Raw genomic sequence first — 22,934 nt, forward strand, 5'->3', positions numbered from 1 at the left:
CTACCCTTTGATCCCAATGGTCTAGCCAGCTTTCTACCCACCTTATAGTCCATTCATCCAGCCCACACTTCTTTAACTTGCTGGCAAGAATACTGTGGGAGACGGTATCAAAAGCTTTGCTAAAGTCAAGGAATAACACGTCCACTGCTTTCCCCTCATCCACAGAGCCAGTTATCTCGTCATAGAAGGCAATTACATTAGTCAGGCATGACTTGCCCTTGGTGAATCTATGCTGACTCTTCCTGATCACTTTCCTCTCCTCTAAGTGCTTCAGAATTGATTCCTTGAGGACCTGCTCCATGATTTTTCCAGGGACTGAGGTGAGGCTGACTGGCCTGTACTTCCCAGGATCCTCCTTCTTCCCTTTTTTAAAGATGGGCACTACATTAGCCTTCTTCCAGTCATCCGGGACCTCCCCCAATTGTCATGAGTTTTCAAAGATAATGGCCAATAGCTCTGCAATCGCATCCACCTTTAGCACCCTTGTATGCAGTGCATCTGGCCCCATGGACTTGTGCTTGTCCAGTTTTTCTAAATAGTCCCGAACCACTTCTTTCTCCATAGAGAGCTGGTCCCCTCCTCCCCATGCTGTGCTGCCCAGTGCAGTAGTCTGGGAGCTGACCTTGTTTGTGAAGACAGAGGCAAAAAAAGCATTGAGTACATTAGCTTTTTCCACATCCTCTGTCACTAGGTTGCCTCTCCCATTCAGTAAGGGGCCCACACTTTCCTTGACCTTCTTGTTGCTAACATACCTGAAGAAACCCTTCTTGTTACTCTTAACATCCCTTGCTAGCTGCAACTCCAAGTGTGATTTGGCCTTCGTGATTTCACTCCTGCATGCTTGAGCAATATTTTTATACTCCTCCCTGGTCATTTGTCCAATCTTCCACTTCTTGTAAGCTTCTTTTTTGTGTTTAAGATCAGCAAGGACTTCACTGTTAAGCCAAGCTGGTCGCCTGCCATATTTACTATTCTTTCTACACATCAGGACGGTCTGTTCCTGCAACCTCAATAAGGATTCTTTGAAATACAGCCAGCTCTCCTGGACTCCTTTTCCCCTCATGTTATTCTCCCAGGGGATCCTGCCCATCAGTTCCCTGAGGGAGTCAAAGTCTGCTTTTCTGAAGTCCAGCGTCCGTATTCTTTATTTATATTTACAAAACCCTAAGGCTGAAGAACTCTTAACGAGGTGAGACCAACCGCTAAGCACTTGTGAAGCAAGGGAGAGAGATGCTCCGACTAACCACCATGGATGGTAAGAAAGAACTGAGGGCGCGACACTCCAGGGGGCTCCATGGCCATCCCTACGGATATCACTAAGGTAAAAGTCTCTGACTACCGTGCATGTGGGCACACGCACACCTGCAATGGAATCAACATGAGCAAGCACTCGAAGAAGAAATATAAATTCCATGTAACATAAATAACATACTTGGGAGAGAAGTTAACACAGCAAGGTGTACAGGCAGAGGCCATCATCACCTACATGCCTGCCCCAGCAGAAAAGGAAGGGCTACAAAGATTCCTTGGACTGGTGAACTGTGTAGAGAAATATATGCCTAATCTAGTTGTGCAAGACAGCAACCTAGGAGAGGAACTGTCCAAAGGACATGGGATTCAACTCTTAATGAAGAATTTGAGAAACTGAAGGCATTAATTAAAGAGGCCCCAGTCCTGAGTAAGAGTAAGCGCAAAAGTGAGCTGTCCACAGACACCTCCAAGGGGGGTATTGTTATGGTTGTCTTACAACAGTATGATCAAAACTGAAGACAAGTGGCATAAGCATCACAGGCGTTACCAAAAACAGAGTGTCAAGATGCCCAAATAGAGGAGGCGGCTTAGGCCTTAGTCCATAGCTGTAAAAAGTTTCATGGCTTTATTTATGGGAAACTAATGTTAGCTGAAACTGACCATAAACCACTTATAGCCTTTACCAAGAGGGGCCTGGCAAACACTTCCCCAGAGAATAGAGATTTTTTTTCAGCTATAAAGGTAGTATTTGCAAATTGAATGGGAGAGATTTGCTGGTTGCAGACACTCCCTACAGCTTTCAGAGTAGCAGCCGTGTTAGTCTATATCTGCAAAAAGAAAAGGAGTACTTGTGGCACCTTAGAGACTAACAAATTTATTTGAGCATAAGCTCAGCTGTAGCTCACAAAAAGCTTATGCTCAAATAAATTTGTTAGTCTCTAAGATGCCACAAGTACTCCCTACAGCATTTGACAAAAGTTCAGTGGAGCTAAGTAGGCACAGACTTGTTTACGTTGGCTGCAGAAAAGCTATGTACTTGTCCTAGACTATTATTCTCAGTTCCCTGAGATGGCTTTACTAGAAAATACTACAGCTAAATAGGTGATTAGATTTGACATGCACATTTATGCTAGACATGGTACACCTGATAAAGGGCCACAGTATAGTGGGCATGAGTTTAAGCTGTGAAGTACAGATTTAGACATGTAACGATTAGTCCCCATTAACCCCCATCTAATGAGTTGGTGAAAAATGGTGTCACAATAATGAAGTGCTTTACTGAAAAATGATGAAGAGTCAGACTTTGTTAAGCACTGTTAAATTACAGAATGACACCAAGCGTCCAACTAAAACAAGAATGCCTGCACTGTTAGAAACTGATGTCTGAGTCACTGGGGACTTGCAGATATATAAAAGAGACCAATAAGGCAAAACAACAACAACAAAAAACCAATATGATTTGGGGTACCCGGAGCTGACACTTCATGAAAATGATGCTGTGAATATCTATGACGGAAACAAGAGTCCCACACAACAGTGGTGTCTTGAGAGGTAGCCCCATGGTTGTATGAGGTCATCACCCCATTCGAACACATCCTACGGAGGAATAAGTGATGCCTTCTTCAAATCCCAGAAGGGAGGGAGATAAGAGGCACAGAGCCTGACATTTGAATCAAGAGGGTCTCAGACAGGCAACAACCCCAGCAGGTTGAGACCACAGAGTCCCAGGACTTGGAACAACCTGCCACCTTCTGACAGCAGTAGTGCTGATGTTATAGGGGAGCTGTGTAGGTTCAAGTGACTGTGCCGAGCACCTCAAAATCTAACTGAGCATGTTTAGCAGTTTAGCTCTTAGGTTGGTTAAAAGTATTTGTGTGTTGTGTTAATGTTGCTTTTTAAGTGTTCTAGTTATTAAGTTTTGGTTTGGAAGGGGAAAATGTACCATTGAGGACTGTGCCTTTAAGGGCTGGGTTCAACACAGTCTGGGCTGGGCACTGGGAAGGTCTTATGGTTACACACAGGCCATCGGAACCAGACATAAAATACAGCAGAACTCTTGCAGGCACCTTAAGGACTGAGCCCTTGAGGAATTCCACCATGATTTCAACAATTTCCATCCCACCACCAACCTCAGCCTGGTCCAGTCCACACAAGAGATCCACTTCCTGGACACTACAGTGCTAATAAACAATAGTCACATAGACACCACCCTATACCGGAAACCTACTGACCGCTATTCCTACCTGCATGCCTCCAGCTTTCACCCTGACCACACCACACGATCCATCATCTATAGCCAAGCTCTGCGATACAACCGCATTTGCTCCAACCCCTCAGACAGAGACAAACACCTACAAGATCTCTGTCAAGCTTTCTTACAACTACAATACCCACCTGCGGAAGTGAAGAAACAGATTGATAGAGCCAGAAGAGTTCCCAGAAGTCACCTACTACAGGACAGGCCTAACAAAGAAAATAACAGAACACCACTAGCCGTCACCTTCAGCCCCCAACTAAAACCCCTCCAACGCATTATTAAGGATCTACAACCTATCCTAAAGGATGACCCAACACTCTCACAAATCTTGGGAGACAGGCCAGTCCTTGCCTACAGACAGCCCCGCAACCTGAAGCAAATACTCACCAACAACCACATACCACACAACAGAACCACTAACCCAGGAACTTATCCTTGCAACAAAGCCCGTTGCCAATTGTGCCCACATATCTATTCAGGGGACACCATCACAGGGCCTAATAACATCAGCCACACTATCAGAGGCTCGTTCACCTGCACATCCACCAATGTGATATATGCCATCATGTGCCAGCAATGCCCCTCTGCCATGTACATTGGTCAAACTGGACAGTCTCTACGTAAAAGAATAAATGGACACAAATCAGATGTCAAGAATTATAACATTCATAAACCAGTCGGAGAACACTTCAATCTCTCTGGTCACGCAATCACAGACATGAAGGTTGCTATCTTAAAACAAAAAAACTTCAAATCCAGACTCCAGCGAGAAACTGCTGAATTGGAATTCATTTGCAAATTGGATACTATTAATTTAGGCTTAAATAGAGACTGGGAGTGGCTAAGTCATTATGCAAGGTAGCCTATTTCCTCTTGTTTTTTCCTACCCCCCCCCCAGATGTTCTGGTTTAACTTGGATTTAAACTTGGAGAGTGGTCAGTTTGGATGAGCTATTACCAGCAGGAGAGTGAGTTTGTGTGTGTATGGGGGTGGGGGGGATGTGAGAAAACCTGGATTTGTGCTGGAAATGGCCCACCTTAATTATGCACATTGTAGGGAGAATGGTCACTTTGGATGAGCTATTACCAGCAGGATAGTGAGTTTGTGTGTGTGGTTTTTGGGAGGGGGGTGAGGGGGTGAGAGAACCTGGATTTGTGCAGGAAATGGCCCAACTTTATTATCATGCACATTGTGTAAAGAGTTGTCACTTTGGATGGGCTATCACCAGCAGGAGAGTGAATTTGTGTGGGGGGGTGGAGGGTGAGAAAACCTGGATTTGTGCTGGAAATGGCCCACCTGATGATCACTTTAGATAAGCTATTACCAGCAGGACAGTGGGGTGGGAGGAGGTATTTTTTCATATTCTCTGTGTATAAATAAAGTCTGCTGCAGTTTCCACGGCATGCATCCGATGAAGTGAGCTGTAGCTCACGAAAGCTCATGCTCAAATAAATTGGTTAGTCTCTAAGGTGCCACAAGTACTCCTTTTCTTCTTAAGGACTGAGTGATCACAGACCACTACACGTCATCATAAAAGTGCAATTATTACTGATACTTCCGTCCGTTTCCATCCCTTCATTTTTCTGCAAGATAAGTTTATTTATTCTTTGTTCAACAAACAGTAGGAAAAAACCCAGACTGACAAAATGACATTTTACCTCCACCTTGTAAATGTTAGATGGATGATCCCTCTTCCCACATTTGAAGGTGACTGTTTTACAGCAGCTATCTGGTACCACTCGGCCACTGGACTCTACGGACAGGATATAGATACTGTGCTGCCAATCATCAGAGCTATTGCTGCCACAGCACTTGAACTGCAATGGAAAGGAAATGCCAACATTCAGTGGATGGCATGACATTATCCTCATGAGAAGACAACTAAGTAACGTTGAGCCACTTATCAATTAAAACGTACATCCCTTATCAGTTTGTAGATACGCCAAGGGGATGGATGTGTTAGCCACTCAGTATCGTCTCTGGCCATGTCAGTGATCACTCTCTGGGGGCACACACTCAATCGTGGGGCCCGATTCTGATCTCACACTGGTTTTACAATAGTTAAACTCCACTGGCTCCAGCAGTTACTCCTTATTGATACCAGTGTAAATGAAATCAGAATCAGGCCCAGCGACCGTAACTGTTGCAAAACCAATTCAGTCAAATTTACAGACGTAATCACTGATTTGGAGTCGCCTCTGTTTTTGCATCTCCACTTTGAGAACAGTAGGGGTAGCTATCTGAAGACTCAGACTTTCAGATAAGCTTCTTTCAGAGGTTTGCCTGAACTTCTGTGGTCTGGGAATTAGAACCAAGCTCAGGCCATCTCATGAGATTTCCAGCTCAGCCCATCTCATGAGATTTCCAGCAACTAGTAATATTAAATGGAACATGAGCTGGGACAAACAGCTAGGCAGCAGCAATGTGAGCAACAGAAGGTTTCCTTACGTCTTGCTGCAGGCGATCGACGGAATGTGTGATGTGTGTTTTCCCAGGAAGAGCATAATTCTCAGTCAGGGTCCGGGTCAGGTGCTGTTTCAGCACCTGGCTTAGCTGTACACCAATGAGAAAAGTCATAATGAATACATTCTAGAAGGAAATGTGCATATTTGCTTTAGGTTTTAGATCCCTCCAAGGCATGATTCAGATCTTTCTTATTTCAGTGTAAATCAGGAATAAGTCCCCAGTGTCAGTAAAACTGGTGTGAAGCTGGAATCAGGCGATATATATATATATCCTAAATTGGTGAAAACTTCTTTTAAAATGTGCTTAAAGTGACATACGCCCTAAACAAACAGGACATTCAAAGGCCCAGATGGCCCAAGATTCTAAGTGTCCATAAATAGAAAACAAAACAAAAAAAAACAAGAAAGGTCAGACACCAAACCTTCTGTTCCCTGAACTATTGTTCTGTATCTTATCTTGTGTTTGCTTGTTTCGTTAGGTTGCATAAGCTCTTCAGAGAAGAGATCACATATTAATCTAGATTTGCAAAATGCAGTGTTAAATTACAGAGCTATGTAAAATGATAATAATATAATAAACAGGAAATGAAAAATATAATTGATATTAAGACCAGATCATTAACTGCAATCTAAATTATTAAAATAAATTAAAGGTATGGGGGATGAGCAACATTATGAGGCTGGTAATAACTTCATAGAGTATTAATCAGATTGATGGAACTCTGGGTTCATACTACAGGCCTTTGAAAGTCAGTGTGAGCTGGCTCCTTATCTACGATTAGACTACTGGGATTTAAAATGTGAATAAAATAAAGTGTTCCAGAAAAGACAATGAGCCTGATTCTGATCTCAGGAACGCTGATTTAAAATAAGAGGTAACTCCTTTGAAGTCAGTGAAGTTACACTGGTGTGAAATCAGAATCAGGCCCGAGATTTCCAGGAGAGAAAAAATACACAGAGCGCATGGAGAGATTCTGCAGGATGGAACAGCAAAAGAACCCAAAATAATCTTTCAAAGCAGAAAAAGAATAGTTTCACTGTTGTATAACATGTGCAACACTGGCCAAAATATAATACTCCCTTCATGGTTTATGTGGGAGTATTGCTGGTGAGCGAATGGTGTTTTTTGGAAAGGCATCCACAATTAAAGTCAGCAAGTAAAACATTGTCTAATTCTACAAAATTAAACCCAATTCCCATTCATACAAATTCACTTTTTTTTTTAACTGATCAAATATACCAGCTAGTGGGAGGGAGAACAGCAGATTAGGGCTTGGGAACTGGTCCCACACAATATGTGCCCCAGTCTAATGTTGCCTCTGTTCTAAACCAGGGTAAGGCTGTTGGCTTCAGAGATATTCCAGGATAAATGAGATTAGAATCTTTACCTTTCTGAGGGCTTGTCTACATTTACAGCACTGCAGCGCTTAGTGAAGATGCCACCTGTGCCGAACAAGAGAAAGCTTCTCCTGTCACCATAGCACTGTCTACATTGGGGGCTGGGTCATTGTGGATTTGTAGTAGTGATGAGACCATGGAAAGGCCTCCCATGTTTTGCCACTACCAGTTTTTGGGGATGTAGGTTTCTCAACTGCCTGCTAGGTGCCATGCAGTTCAGAGAGCTGGAGAAACTATCCCAATGGGAGAGGGACAGAGGAGCTTGAACCCAGCCTTTGAGCTAGGTTTGTTTTGTTTTAAATGCAGGTCCCCAGGGCTAGCAGTGGAAATGGGGAGCTCAACTAGATTGCTGAAACTGTGCTACGGGGCATCCCTCTCCAGTTGGAACAGGGCTTCTAGGGGAGGAGGGAGCTTTCCTTTGTGTTGGAAGAGATGAGAGGTTTTCTACCCAGCAGTAACATTCTGTATGTGTTGGTGGGACTCAGACTGTCATAGGCAGGACACTGGACTAGATGAACCAATGTTCCGAACCGGCTTATTTTCCAATTTATGCTATGAATGTGTCGGAACAACAAGTTACAAACTTACCCAGTCTCAAGCACATTCCTTTGCACTGTTATTGTCTGCAGCGTTCTCAAGGGGTTCCCCCTTTTGTAAGACGAGGGCTGAAACCCAGCAGAAATGCCCAGAGGAGTCAGGCAGCAGCAACATCGAAAGGGCCGCCACACACCCCTTTTTGCTGAGCTCTGCCTCAGCGCCTCATCTGTAAAATGGGAAGAACAGAGCTTCTCTACCTCTTGGGGTGCTGAGAGCTGCTTAGATACTATAGTAATGGGGGCCACTTAAGTAGCTAACACAGGGTCACATGGCGGGAAGACAAAATGGCAGATCAAAGTGTACACTGTACAAGTTGGCTTGCCTCAGAACTTGGGGAGAGGAAGAACCAGGGGTTCTATCTGCTGCTCTTCTCCCATATCCTATGGGGGAGGCAGAGCTAAATTAGATGGGACTGGGATTTGTGTTCCTCAGCCCAGCAATGTTTTCCTGTGGTTTAGAGCCTTATTATGTGGCCTTGCTTTGTGCAACAGTATTTGGCCCTATGGATTTAAGAAAATACTTTGGATAACTTTTACAAAACACTAATATTTTCAATGAATTTCTATTGAGCTCTTATAAGAAGGGACTTTCTTAACCCAGCCTTGCCGACAGATATTTATTGCTGTAACGTCAAAAATATAGATAAAACAAACCTTCCAGCTTACCCTTTGATAGTAAACATAGGCAAGAACTCCAGCAACCAGCTCAATAAGGAAGATCAAAAGGAGCATGGAGAAATACTGCAAGGGGAAAACAAAAAATAACCCCAGTTGTATCTGATTAGAAAAACTGGACAACATAGCTTCCCAAAGGAAGTGAAAACATGTTCCTACAAAGTCAGGAACTCTGACACTCTTATGTTTGAGAGATGGTAATCTCCTGAAGGTCTGAAGTAACTTTTCCACAAAGAAGCAAGTAGAGTAAGACGGTTCAAGGGCTAGGGGGGTAGCCTAGGACTTGGGAGATTTGGGTTCAATTCCTTATTCAGCCACCGTCTTCACATGTGACCTTGGTCTCCCAGTGCCTCATCTGTAAAATGGGGAGAATAGTGCTTCTCTACCTCTTGAGGTGCTCAGAGCTGTTACATACTATAGTAATGGGGGCCACTTAAGTAGCTAACACAGATTGACAGAAACGTGCTGAGCAGGAAATGAAGGAGTTTGGAACCAAAGAGAAGACTACCAAAGGAAGAGCAAGTGGGGATAAAAGGAAAAGATGGGAAGGCCATGGCCAATGGGAAGAACAAGGAGGAGGATGCTAATGAGTTCCTTTATCAGAGACACTGGCTTTAACAAACATTTGTCTCCCTTGTTAAGAAATCATGGCCGGTTTGCAGCAATTCATATTACTAGGAAGATCCTCTAGGAAGGTACCTAGCTGAGCATGCTTGTCTAGTGCATCTAAGGGTAACACCATAGTTTAGAACCTGCTTCAGCAAAGCACATAAACATGGGCTTACAACCATACTTACTTAGCAAAGCAATTATGCACATACCTAGTAGCCAATGTGCTCAAGTGCTTTGCTGAACTGGGGCCTTAAACATTAACGGCTTTTCACACTAAGCATGGCCCAAAGCAGATTTTATAAGTTCATAAGCCTATTTTGCAGCCATTTAAAAACAAAACCATAACAACAAAAGCAACCTAGCAAAGCAAATGTACACTGAGTAATCTGCACTTGGAAAACTTCAAGTTCAAGGCTTTGGCTGGTTTCACGCTCGCTCTCTCCTACACCCTATTCATGGGCGGCGGGGGGAGAGAAGGTTTTCTTAACAGTGGGAAAACTGCACTGTGTGCCTCATCCCTTTCACAAATTAAAAGCAGTGATTTCTAGAAATATTCATGTCAGCATAGGCCAATCACATGAAATTTCACCCCAAAGATGACAAAAATCGCTAAAAATTATGAGCATCTACAAATTGGGATTAGAATGTAAACTGTTTTACAACCTTAATTAATGTATAATGATCAACATCTGTGCCCACTGTAAAGAACCCAATCCTGGTCATTTATTGAAGTTTAATTTCTCAGTTTATTCCATTGCCTCTTTTTGACCTGTAAATAATAATTCTGAGAGAGGCATTTTCCCATTACCCAGTACAGAATATAGTAATTAGAGGGTCTCAGAACCTGGGCTCCAGCCTGAGCAGGAACACCTACCCTGTTATTTTTAGCTCTGGAGTGAGAGCCCTGCAAGGACGAGTCCTGTAAGTGTCAACGATGCTACTCATAGGCATAAAATTAAGCATGCCTATAAGTGTTTGCAGGATCAGGACCCAATGTCTCGGCTTTGAGAATCAAGCTGGGTTCTCTCCTTGCACATCAACTGCAATGGGGATTCTGCAGGCCGAAGTATGTGCTCAGAGACACATGCATAAACATCATTGTCTTCAGTAAGTTTGCAAAAGTGCAACTAATTGGCCCTGTAACTGGAACCTAAAACAGTTCTGTTGATGCTCAAGAAGGAATACAATCCAGCTCCCTCTCTGTGAGCTTTTCTGGTTTTGCAGGGCTAACATGCTGACCACCTGCTTGGCTCATCAGCAGGCTCTGAACCTGGGATCTTCAGCATGAGGCTCAATAGCTTGAGCAAAAGGAGAAACTCCTCTAGCTGGCCGCCATAATAGAGTCTTATCCTCTTATGAGGACCAGCCCCTAGGGCTGGGGTAGTCAGCAAACGAACTGCAATCTGGACTGCCAGGTGCTTCTGAACAGACCCCAAAATCTTTTTATTTACTTATTATCATTATTGGGTTTTTTTAACTTTCTCTGGAGTCTGGACCTTTACTATACCTTGACCAAGAAATTTGGACCTTGACAAAAAATAAATTGACTACCTCTGCCCTAGGGGGGACAAAAACAACCATTGTACAAGTCAGGGTTACACTGACAAGAGTAAAAAGAAAAAAGAAATAATTTGGCACTAAGATTATGGCTCTGAATATACGTAGGCAGCAGATTTACAAAGGGTCGTTTTCAAGGTAGAACCAGAGTACAAAGAATTAATTGCTTTTATACCTTTGAATATTTGTTCTTCAAATTTATCTCCTTCTATACAAGTGCATGTGCTGTTCTATTACCGGCCGCAAGGCTAGATACCCACTTTTGAAAGGATGGTAGTTAGGGCCAAATGAACGTTTGTACCTTACCCTCTACCATACTGGGGTCTTCCCCTCCATCCCGGGGTATGCAGTCTAGCCATGACACTAATATAGTATCCTTAGGAGTAGTATTATTCACTTTAGGTTGTTGCTAACAAGGTGACCTCCTGTGTTTTTCTTGCATATCTCCCATTCAAGTATTGGCCAAACACAACTCTGCTTAACATACAAGGAGGAAAAAGAGCTCAACCAGAAACGTGACCACTGCAGACTAAGGCAAACCTGACTGTATGACTGCCATCAGTGGCAGACTTGGAAACAGGGGAAACTTGTGTAAATTGACTTCAGTGGAGCTATGCTGAGTTACACCATCAAAGCATCTGGCCCTCCAACTGCAATTAAAGACTTACACCAGAGTAAGAGGGAAATCAGGGCCTAACTCCATTGACTTCAGTGGAGAGAATTCTGATTTACTCTAGTGTAAAACAGAGGAGAATGGGGACTTTGTTTTCAAAACATCACCCTGTTCATTTCTATTGAGAACTACTGCTCACCTTCTTCACTTGCAGAGGGCTGAGATGAGCAAAACTGGATACACTTTGCTCTTAATGATACTATATGAAAGGAACCCCCTGCAGTTTTTTTCACAGCTATTGAAATAACTCTCAGAGTCAGAGCCATGTCAATATCAGCATTTTACCATGACTGCATTCTTTTTCTTAGTACATAGAATCCCAGTCAGAGAACACAGTCAGCTTGATTCTCTTCACCTGTACGCTGGTGTAAACTGGGAGTAACTCTGTTGAAGTCAATAGAGTAATATCAGGGGAAAATCAGAATCAGGCAATCTAAATGCTCACAAGGACCCATTATTAACGGAATGATACAGTACACAAAGCACCACTGAAATGGTCTTTTTGTATAGCATCTATAGGAGGTCCATATCCATGGTATGACATTATGCATATTAAAAATTCTGGCTCAATGTAAATATTGTACATGCACTTAAATTGACTGTATTAGTGCTTTCTAGAACATAAAAGGACCAGTACTACATTATAAACCCATAGAGAGAAAATTTTCATTTTACTGTAATACTCCTGTATGTTTATGCCGCACCTGTCAACCCAGAGAAATCCCAGAGTGCTTTACCAACTACCTACCACTGAAACACACGTGCTTCTGGGGAGAAACACAGCAGCTGTTTTAACAGAACAAAGCACAGAACACACAGAGTCTGAGGGATGCCAAGCGAAGTGTATCATATCCAGTTAAAACTGCAGGGACATCAAGAAGGCAGAATGTAATTAACAGAACTGAAACGAATCCAAGGTGAGAAAGGTTAACAAATAATCCTACTTACGTTAAGGTTACCATTCAGGACGTTGGTGTTATGACTCATTAAGCTCTCTGGAGCTGGGACCATCTCATTGTTATATGTCTGTATCATACCTAGCACAATGGGGCCCTGGCCTCTAGCTACTACTATAATTAAAATAAAATAAAATAAATAATAATAAATAAATATGTTGGCTAGAGAAATGCCAAGGAAGCCTGGAACCTTTCAATTGCTTTCTTTTGGAATTGGACAGCAACAAGGAAGCCAGGGATTCTGTAAGTTTTGGGGTGTCACTCCTGACCGCATCTGCGGAAGTAAGGATGAAAGGGCAGAATCCAACCTCCCCAACCCTATAGAAGTATAAGAAAGAAACTCCTCAAGTTAAAACTCATGGAGTTTCCTCTCCCCTCTGTGGGTTATTCCAGCACACAATGGACCCCTATAGTAACAAAAGTTAAAATAGTGAAACTAAATATAACCATGGCATTAAAGAGCTGTTCCTCTTTAGAAAGCACATGGAAAAAGTGCTGGGATGCTTTGTTTTAATACAGCTATTTTACCCTTCAGAATACAAAGCAACTTGCCAAAATCTGAGAAAATGTTAAAAATTATTCCTTTCCATTAATCTTTTTTTTTTTTTTTTGAGCTCTGGAGGTGGATCATTATGCTGGTAATTTTACAGTTGATGCATTTGTTACATGGGAATCTAAGAACAGTGATTAGAATGCTTGCCTCATTAACTTGTCACTTCTCCTGCTAATCTCCTCCACACCTGCGTGTCTTACATATTGAAAAATAGTAAGGTTCTGAGAGTATTGTGAGAAATTAACATCCAATAACATCTAGGTCAAATGATGAGAATTCAATTTTCAGGCTAGATTTTTTTGGAAAACCACAAGCTTACCAAAACCCATCTAGTTTCTGTGTTTCAGTCCGAAATTCATTTCTGACACCACCTGGGACACCAAATGCATATTGAAAAGTAGTACTTGTGGCACCTTAGAGACTAACAAATTTATTTGAGCAAAAGCTTTCGTGAGCTACAGCTCACTTCATTGGATGTATGCAGTGGAAAATACAGTGGGGAGATTTTATATGAACAAAGAACATGAAACAATGGGTGTTACCATACACACTGCAACGAGAATGATCAGGTGAGGTGAGCTATTATCAGCAGGAGAGAAAAAAACCCTTTTGTAGTGATAATCAAGGTGGGCCATTTCCAGCAGTTGACAAGAACGTGTGAGGAATAGTGGGGGGTGGGGGGGAGGGAATAAACATGGGGAAATAGTTTTACTTTATGTAATGGCACATCCACTCCCAGTCTTTATTCAAGCCTAATGTAATGGTCTCCAGTTTGCAAATTAATTCCAATTCAGCAGTCTCTCATTGGAGTCTGTTTTTGAAGTTTTTTTGCTGAAGAATTGCAACTTTTAGGTCTGTAATCGAGTGACCAGAGAGACTGAAGTGTTCTCCGACTGGTTTTTGAATGTTATAATTCCTGACGTCTGATTTGTGTCCATTTATTCTTTTACGTAGAGACTGTCCAGTTTGGCCAAGGTACATGGCAGAGGGGCATTGCTGGCACATGATGGCGTATATAACATTGGTAGATGTGCAGGTGAATGAGCCTCTGATAGTGTGGCTGATGTGTTTAGGCCCTATGATGGTGTCCCCTGAATAGATATGTAGACACAGTTGGCAACGGGCTTTGTTGCAAGGATAGGTTCCTGAGTTAGTGTTTTTGTTGTGTGGTGTGTGGTTGCTGGTGAGTACTTGGAATTATAACATTCAAAAACCAGTCGGAGAACACTTCAGTCTCTCTGGTCACTTGATTACAAACCCAAAAGTTGCAATTCTTCAACAAAAAAAACTTCAAAAACAGACTCCAACAAGAGACTGCTGAATTAGAATTAATTTGCAAACTGAACACCATTACATTAGGCTTGAATAAAGACTGGGAGTGGATGTGTCATTACACAAAGTAAAACTATTTCCCCATGTTTATTTTCACCTCCTCCTTCCCCCCCCCAGCCCCATTCCTCACACTTTCTTGTCAACTGCTGGAAATGGCCCACCTTGATTATCACTATCAAAAGGGTTTTTTTTTTTTTTTTCTCTCTCTCTCTCCTGCTGGTAATAGCTCACCTTACCTGATCACTCTAGTTGCAGTGTGTATGGTAACACCCATTGTTTCATGTTCTCTATGCATATAAATCTCCCCACTGTATTTTCCACTGAATGGATCCGATGAAGTGAGCTGTAGCTCACGAAAGCTTATGCTCAAATAAATTTGTTAGTCTCTAAGGTGCCACAAGTCCTCCTTTTCTTTTTCGGATACAGACTAACATGGCTGCCACTCTGAAACCTGTCAAATGCATATTGCTTTTTTTTTTTTTTTTTTTTTTTAAGGGGAATGTTAACAAAAGGATGGCTTCATTTTGTCAGCACCAATTCATGTGTCACTGAAACAGCATTACAAATACAACTCCAGGGTTCTCCTAAAAGAATATAATTGCTATGGTTGCTATTGAAGAGAAAAATTATACCTTCTTTTAATGGCAGTCTAAATTACTACATGCCATCACCTCACAGGGATTTTTTAAAAATCAAGTTATCTATTAATACTTAGTCAAGTCATCAGAAATCTTTCTAGAAATGTAAAGAGTAAAAGAAATATCAGACAAAAGTGTCTTTTAAACGCCTCTTTCTTTCCTAGTAAATAAATGTGCCGAGGAAGCTAGTGGCATGCTCAGAATAAATACACTTGCCTCATGAGAAACGCTGTTTGTTTGGTGGTAAAAATAAAGCCAGTCTATTTTTTTTCCAGCAGCTCTTGAAGATTCTTTCCCCATCAACACAGAGTTCTGATTCATTAGTTAAATGAGGATGGCAATTATGGCTCAAACCCCAAGCCCAGCATCCCGTCTGATTAGTTTGGCTAGACTCTGGGTAGATATGCAGGGAGCTGGGGAAAGAAGATTCTGCTACAGAGCTGCTCACTAGACCTACTTCACCACTACAGAGGCCAACCTGGAGGCCTGCTGAAGCCCTCTCTTGCCTGAGAGTGAAGAAAAGGTGATAGTTGTGGGAAAGGATCATTACAGCAGCCCCTCTCACAAGCCTTGCACCTGACTCATGCCCGTGCATGCTGCCACAAAGGGGCCTCACGCAGAGTGGGGTCGTGAATAGCACAGGTTCCATTGCAAAAGGACACTCTGTCTATGGAGGAAGGGACTGGATTGAATCCAACTGATAAAGTATAAGAAAAGCCAGTGCTGAACCAAGGCCTGATCTGCACACAGCCTTGTATCAACCTAGTTGCACATATACCTACACTTAAACGGGTCTCCCACTGACATAAGTGACCTGTTACAGAGACACAGTAACACCACTTCCCCAAGTGGTGTCGAGCCATGATCAACGTACTGAGATCAATGCAGCATGAGTGTAGACACTACGTTACCGACGTTGACCCTTACAGTCCTCCAGCAGCTGTCCCACAATGCCTGATGCTGACTGTTCTGGTCACAATTGTGAAATCTACTGCCCAGGGGGTCACGGAGACCAGAAAGCCTCCCTCTCCTTTAAAGCCCTGTGAAATGTCTTTTCCTGACTGTCCATCTTGGCAAGCACACCTAGCAGCTCTTCACTGTTGCAAAGAACTGCCCATTTGTACTACATGCTCCAGACTACCTCTGGCTTGTGACAGGAGATGTTGAATCTCCCGGGCCTGGGGGGAGAAGAGGCTGTGCAGGCACAGTTACGGACCAGCCACAGAAATGTGGACAACTACGAGCAGATTGCACGGGGGATTCAGGAGAAGGGGGCACGACAGGGACCAAGAGCAGCGCGGCATGAAAGTGAAGGAACTGCGGTAGGCCACCCTGGCCTTCCGATATGCCTGACAGTCAATCCAGAGCCAAGCCATGGATCTGTCATTTTTACAAGGAGCTGTGCTGTGAGCCGGGATCCATTTGAGACTCTATCGCGGTCCAGTCAGTCCCAGCAGTTGAGCATGGGTGAGCTCGATGCAAACGAAGGATCCTTGGGTAAGCGTGTGAATTTATTTCCTATTACAGTGATGGCACCCCCAACTTAACAAGCCACAGCTATTGACTTTGCATTAATTTACTCGTACTAGAGGCGGCAGTGGTACAACAAAGAGAGGTAGCACTGTTTGCTTTTCATTCCCCTGTCGAGTCAGCCAAGGGGGCGCCATGCAGAGCAGTTTGTTCATGTACACAGGGATGTTTCTTAAATCCTCCTGAGAGATCTGGATGACACTTTTATGGAGGCACTGTGCAATCCTCTCCCAAAAGCTTCCAGAGATGGCAACCTTATTTCTTTCTCTGCAGGAGGACACTTTCCCACACGAGTCAGTTATAACTTCAGCGGGCACCATTGCAGTACAGAGACTAGCAGCATATGGGCCTGGGCTGCTTCAGGACGCCAGCTGCAGCTATGTTCTCTCTGCTTTTGTTACCCTCACAAATGAGGTATCAGCTAAAATAACCACCACTTGTGGAAAACGGTGCCAGTATTCAGGGCCATTGCCTAAAACACTCATAGCTTCATGCAACTGAGCAATTCCCTCTTCATTTCCGTCATCCCTGGTGGGCCAGGCTCAGCATGGTTGGTGCTGTGAGTGGCACTGTGCACAAAACTCCAAAGCAGAAGTGTCAATAAGCAGGTCTTGTGCAAAACTTTAGGGTAGCAAGGGAGGGAGTTCTGAACCTTAACATTTGATTTCTGTTGCAACTATACTGACAATGGTACCTCTGTGCGTTTTATCTGCAGCTGCAGCAGCCTTGAGGGTTCCCCCTACACACCCATGGAATGCCAGAGCCAGATAAGGCGGAGAAAGAAGAGGACTTGGGAATGACATGTTCAATGAGATCCCGCAAGCCAGTGCTGCATCAGACTGTGAACAGAGTCAGAGGGCCTGGAGTGTGAACACTGAGCACAGCCTGGAGAAGGAAAGAGCAGACTGGAGCAAGGCCCAGGACTCCCAGCAGGGAAAGGAGACGGAGCTGCACAAGGACATAATGGGGCTTCTCCGGCAGCAAACACAGATGCTGCAGACTCTTGTGGACCTACAGGTTCAACAATCATGGGCTCATCTCTTTTTGCAATCCATGCAGCACCTCCCTACACCATTCCATGTCGAACCGGGGATCACAGACGTACCCCTACCACTTCCCACCAGGGGACATTAAGGACAACTACAGCTTCACATACATGACATGTGAAAACTAAGGTTGCTGTATGTGTAACTAAACTGGATATGAGTGTTCTTTCCCCGGTCAAATTGTATTCCATTAATATATTAAGTTTTTAATGTATTTGCTTTTAAATTGCACATAATTTTTTTTTACATTTATTTTATTACTGAATAATTTGGAACATAATTCACCTTGATTAGTTCACACGTGCTGTAGAGTGTCCAGCAGTTCTGAAAGCACCTGTTTACTTATTACTGTACAGTGTGACACAACTCACAGGATCAGTGACAAACAGTTTAATCATCACAAATGTACAGGCGCTGCACAATTCCTAACAGGTCCCAAAACAGCAGGGTCAGACAGAACACGGTACACTACAATGCATTACTATGGCTGATGGTAAAAATGCTCTTTCAAAGCCTCCCTGAGCAGCTTAGCTCTACATTGAGCTAGGGCAGAGGTGTGTAAACTGCAGCCCGCGGGCCACATCTGGCCCGCAGGACCATCCTGCCTGGCCCCTGAGCTCCCAGCCAGGGAGGCTAGCCCCCGGCCCCTCCCCTGCTGTTCCCTGCCCCCCACAGCCTCAGCTCGCCATGCTGCCAGCGCTCTGGCCCACCGCTCCTGCTGGGCAGTGCAGCAGTGCGGCTGGCTCTGGCATGGTAAGGGGGCGGGGAGCGGCGGTTCCTGGGGGGCAGTCGGGGACAGGGGGAGGTTGGATGGGTCGGGAGTTCTGGGGGAGGGGGGAGGTCAGGGAACAGGGGGATAGATAGGTGTGGGAGTCCCAGGGGTGGCCTGTCAGGGGGTGGGAGTGTGGATAGGGGTCGGGGCAGTTGGATAGGTATGGGAGTCCCAGGGGGCAGGTAGAAGGGGGAGTTAGATAGGGGGTGGGGTCCTGGTGGGGTGGTTGGGGACAAGGAGTGGGAGGGTTGGATGGGTCGGGAGTTCTGAGGGGGGCAGGAAGTGGGAGAGGGAGGATGGGGGTGGGGGCCGGGCTGTTTGGGGAGGCACAGCCTTCCCTACCTGGCCCTCCATATAGTTTTGCAACCCTGATGTGGCCCCCGGGCCAAAAAGTTTGCCCACCCCTGAGCTAGGGTGACCAGATGTCCCGTTTTTAAAGGCCCGTTTTTTGGGACTTTTTCTTATATAGGCGCCTATTACCCTCCACCCCCTGTCCTGTTTTTTCACAGTTGCTATCTGGTCACCCTACGTTGAGCTCTTCTCGTAGCCCTTGTGTCTGATTGTTCAAACTAAGCAAACAGCCACCCCACTCTGCCCTAGCGGCAGCTTCTTCCCTTTGGTTCACAAATATTATGCAGGACATAAGAGGCAGTTAGAACCACTGGGATATTTTTTTTCACTGCGATCCAGTTTGGTGAGTAAGCAACGCCATTATCCTTTCAATCTACCAAACACACTTTCAATTGTCATTCTGCACCTGCTGAGCCACAGTTGAATTCTTCCATGGCACTGCCCAGCTGGCCGACATACAGCTTCATGAGGCAGAGGAGCAAGAAATAGGCTGTGTTCCCCATGATTACTACTGGCTTTTATGCATTGCCACTGATAAACCACCATTTGGGAAAGAAATGCCCTGTTTATAGCTTTCTGAATGGTCCTTTGTTCTTAAAGACGTAAGCATCATTCATGTTCCCTGGCCAGCCCACGCTGATGTCAGTGAAGTGTTACCAGTGATCCAGCAATGCTTGCACAGTGATAGAAAAGTAGTCCTTTCCATTGATGTACTCTGTGGCAAGATGGTCTGGTATCAAAATAGGTATGTGTGCTGTCTATTGCTCCATCACAGTTCAGGAACCCTACTGCCGAAAATCCATCCACTATGTCCTGCACCTTGTGCAGAGTCAGTCTTGCTTAGCAGAAGAGGATTAATGGCCCTGCACACTTGCATGACAACAGCCCCCACAATGAATTTTCCACTGACTCAGCAATCCAGCACTGCAAGTTTCCACAAATGTGATCGCCGCTCGCTTCTCCACGATCAGTGCAGCTCTCACTCTGGTGTCCCTTGCGCTGGGGCGAGCTCGGCACACAGATCCAGGAATGTAGCCTTGTGCATCTGAAAGTTCTGCAGCCCCTGCTTGTCATCCCAAACCTGCGTTATGATGTGAACCCACCAGTCAGTGCTCATTTCTTGGGCCCATAAGCAGCACTGCATGATTTGCAGCTGCTTTATGAATGCCACCGCATGTCCCACAGTGATCTGTCCTCCGTGAAACCATCATGTTCCACGCTAATTCGGTTCTTCTTATGGCAATGCAGATACTAGAATATTCTGCATTCGGTGCTTGCAAAGCTCAAGACAATTGTGCAGAGCTGTGCAGGCCCCATGCTTCTGTCAGAGATGGCAGACAGTGATGAGGGCCACGCAAGTTAGTGAGTTTTTTTTTTTTAAAGTGCAAAAATTATGGGCTATAGATGACATTATGGGATGGAGACAGCTGCACACTGGGAAGTTAATTCCTTGCTCCCAGTCCCCCATTTGCGACTCATTTCTGCCCCATCAGGCATTGCCAAAACTTCCCAAAAGACAGTGCACTGGATGGTGGTGGGTGGCCCACTGCGCTGTCCATCAACACAAGCACTCCTGAGGATGCACAAGTGACATATTAATTGCATGGCCAAATTATGGGGGCCAAAGTCTGTAGTGCAGACATGGCCTCAGACTACTCACAAACACACGGAAGAGTTAAGAACAGCAGGTCAAATGCTGTTCAATTTACTTCAACTGAAGCTAATGAGGTTCCTCACATGAGTAAAGTGAGAAGCAATGTAGAAGAGGATTGTGGCATACAATTAAAGCCTGGGTTAAAAAACAGTCCAAGGCACTGATCCCGCAAGCAGTTCCACCAAGGCTGACCACACTGGGATCAGGACGCTTGCTCTAGGGTTGCCACTGGTCCCAGTTTTCCCAGGATCAGCCCTTTTTTTAAAAAGGTAGCTGTCCTGGGAAATCTGTAAGTCTTCCTAGGACACAAAGTCCCATTTTTGTTGGTCTTGCCCCATCTTGTTCCCCCAACCTCTAGTGACTGCAAAGTGTGCATGGAGAAGAATGGGGCAGTCAGGACCTGCGCAGACGGATCTCTAGCTCTCGAGGGTCTGGGAGCTGAGACATTGGGGTGATTCAGGAACAGTGGGTGGGACAGAGGGAGCACGGCACCAGCAGCACCCAATCACCACCACACAGATACCAGCGGTGGGTGTCACTGCCAGGTGGGAGTGGGATAGATCTGGCTGGCACCAGGTTTTGCTTGGAGAAGTTGGTCACTGGGGCAGCCCCATGAGCAGGAACCCACAGGGGCTGCTCCCCTCTACTGAGAGTGGGGTGGGTGGATGTCTCAATATTCAAGAGGTGGCAAGCTCCGCAGAATGGGTGATGAGGAGGCTCAGGTGGGAGCAGGGAGAGGAGGTGATGGTGAAGGGACTCACTTAAGGAAGCACCCAGAGGTGCTTGGGGTTGAGCAACAATGATCCCCTCCCAGCTGCCACTGCCCACTACAACATCAGGTTAGCTCCCCAACCTCCGTTCCCTTATGTGTCCAAGTGCAGCACACACCACCATGCCCGGGTCAGGTCTGAGGGCATGGCTGCGCTTGCTGTCCTCCGTGGGGAAAAAGGCGGAGCTCGTTCCAGTGACAGGCCAGGAATGCCCACACTGGGAATGGAAGGAAGCTTTCCTGAAGGGCAGGCCAAGGCTACAGCCCAACTTTCCAGCCAGGCTGTAACCTCAAGCACTGAAGCATGGAAGAGTAAACGGAGAACTGAAGGGCTGGTTCACTTTTTGACTTCCTTTAAAAAACACACAATGCCTCCTAACTCCCCCCCCCCCCCCCCCCCAAAAAAAACATGTTTGTTTTGTTTGTTGAATGTTTGTTAGTTAAGTTAGTTCTGATTCTCTGTTCCTTCCCTGGGGACTACATCTTCTCATGGTGGGAAGGCTTGTGTCTCCCAATGACCCTGGGAACTGTTGTTGTTGGAATTTTGTCTCCTGGTAGGGCCTCCCACGCTGGACATGTCAAAGGGTAGGGACCAGACGAAAAGCTATCCGCTAGTCCTCCAAGTTGGGGGTTGAGCACTAGTCCAACAGCCTATCCTTGTGAAAACATTAAGTTATAGAACATAACAAGGATTCAGATGTTTTTCTGTTATTTCGTTGCTGCTCCACATTGTGTGTGTGGGAGTTAAATTAGTCTCTCTCTTCCTCACACAATTCCTCCCGAATTACCTCCTCCCCAGTTCTAGCAAATTAAACACATCACAGACAGCAGCAATATTAGTGATGTCAGCATGCGCACACTGAGTAAACCAAATGTGATGCAAAATCACTTGCTATTCCACATTATTTGGAATAAAAGTTAAAGAGGCGAGGTGTGGTTCTTTAGACAACTCCTCCCAACTCCCTCCCCCAACATCAACTTTGTTCTGTGACTGCAGTACCACACACAGAAAAGTAAAAAAACCTAAGATTATTATCAGGGGCTGTTAGCAAGGCGACTACTTGCTGCCCTTTCCACCTTATTTGGAAGAATGTAAGTTAAAGGTCAGGAGAGAAGGTATATTCCTTCCGAAGCTACCTCTGCCTCCCACAGCACACCAACAATATATGTTCTGTGAACAGTCAGCACCACCCATAATAGTAAACAAAGCCATTAAAGTGTAAAATCACTTGCTCTTTATGCAGTATTTGGAATTCAACAAAGCTAAACGTGTGTGTGTGTGTGAGAGGTGTGTTTCCTCACACAACGCCTTCCAAATCCTTCCCCACGCCTAAGGGGACCTAATACATGAACATCCCCTCAACAGTGTCCTCCTCCTTCCCCTTTCCAGCCATGTCCTCAGGGTCTTCCCGTAGGCTGCAAGCTGGTGCCCTGTGTTACACTAAGGTTGTGTTCTAGGGGAAGACAGTGTCTATTTGTTTGGATGAATGAAAGCCTCTCCACATTCCCTGTGGAGTGAGATGTGTGCCTGTTGGAGACAAAAGCATCCACTGCACTAAAGAGGTGCTCCAAATAGATGCTTGATGGTGGGCAGGAGAGGTTGGTGACAACCACCCAATGCATGTTGGCCACACATCCTTCATCAGCTGCCAATAACAAAGAGTGTCTGAGTTAGTGGGTACCAGCATCACATCTTGAAAATATCCCTCCACCTTCCTCTCAGCAGCAGAGCATTCCTCCTCCTCAGGATTGGACCAGGCAATGTGGACCCCTCCAAAGTTCTCCAGTCTGTGCCAAAGGGAGGAGGATTTTTTGCTCTCTGCCTCAGCAACACCCATGGTGGTACTCT

At 44.9% G+C, this 22,934-nt stretch overlaps 1 protein-coding gene across 17 annotated transcripts in view; it reads right to left on the bottom strand.

The window, feature by feature from the left end:
* The window catches only part of TSPAN11 (tetraspanin 11), a 219,821-nt gene that overhangs the window by 110,039 nt on the left and 86,848 nt on the right, over positions 1-22,934 (bottom strand). For 16 of the 17 annotated variants that reach the window (XM_073314502.1, XM_073314376.1, XM_073314474.1 and 13 more), the window contains 3 exons: positions 8,634-8,708; positions 5,957-6,061; positions 5,167-5,325 (listed from right to left, as the gene is read on the bottom strand). In XM_073314502.1, coding sequence (XP_073170603.1) covers positions 5,167-5,325; positions 5,957-6,061; positions 8,634-8,708 — 339 coding nt within the window. The remainder of the gene's footprint in view (positions 1-5,166; positions 5,326-5,956; positions 6,062-8,633; positions 8,709-22,934) is intronic. The other variant, XM_073314456.1, reaches the window with a different exon arrangement.

This window comes from Lepidochelys kempii, chromosome 1, assembly GCF_965140265.1.
Source record: "Lepidochelys kempii isolate rLepKem1 chromosome 1, rLepKem1.hap2, whole genome shotgun sequence".
Taxonomy (NCBI): domain Eukaryota; kingdom Metazoa; phylum Chordata; order Testudines; family Cheloniidae; genus Lepidochelys; species Lepidochelys kempii.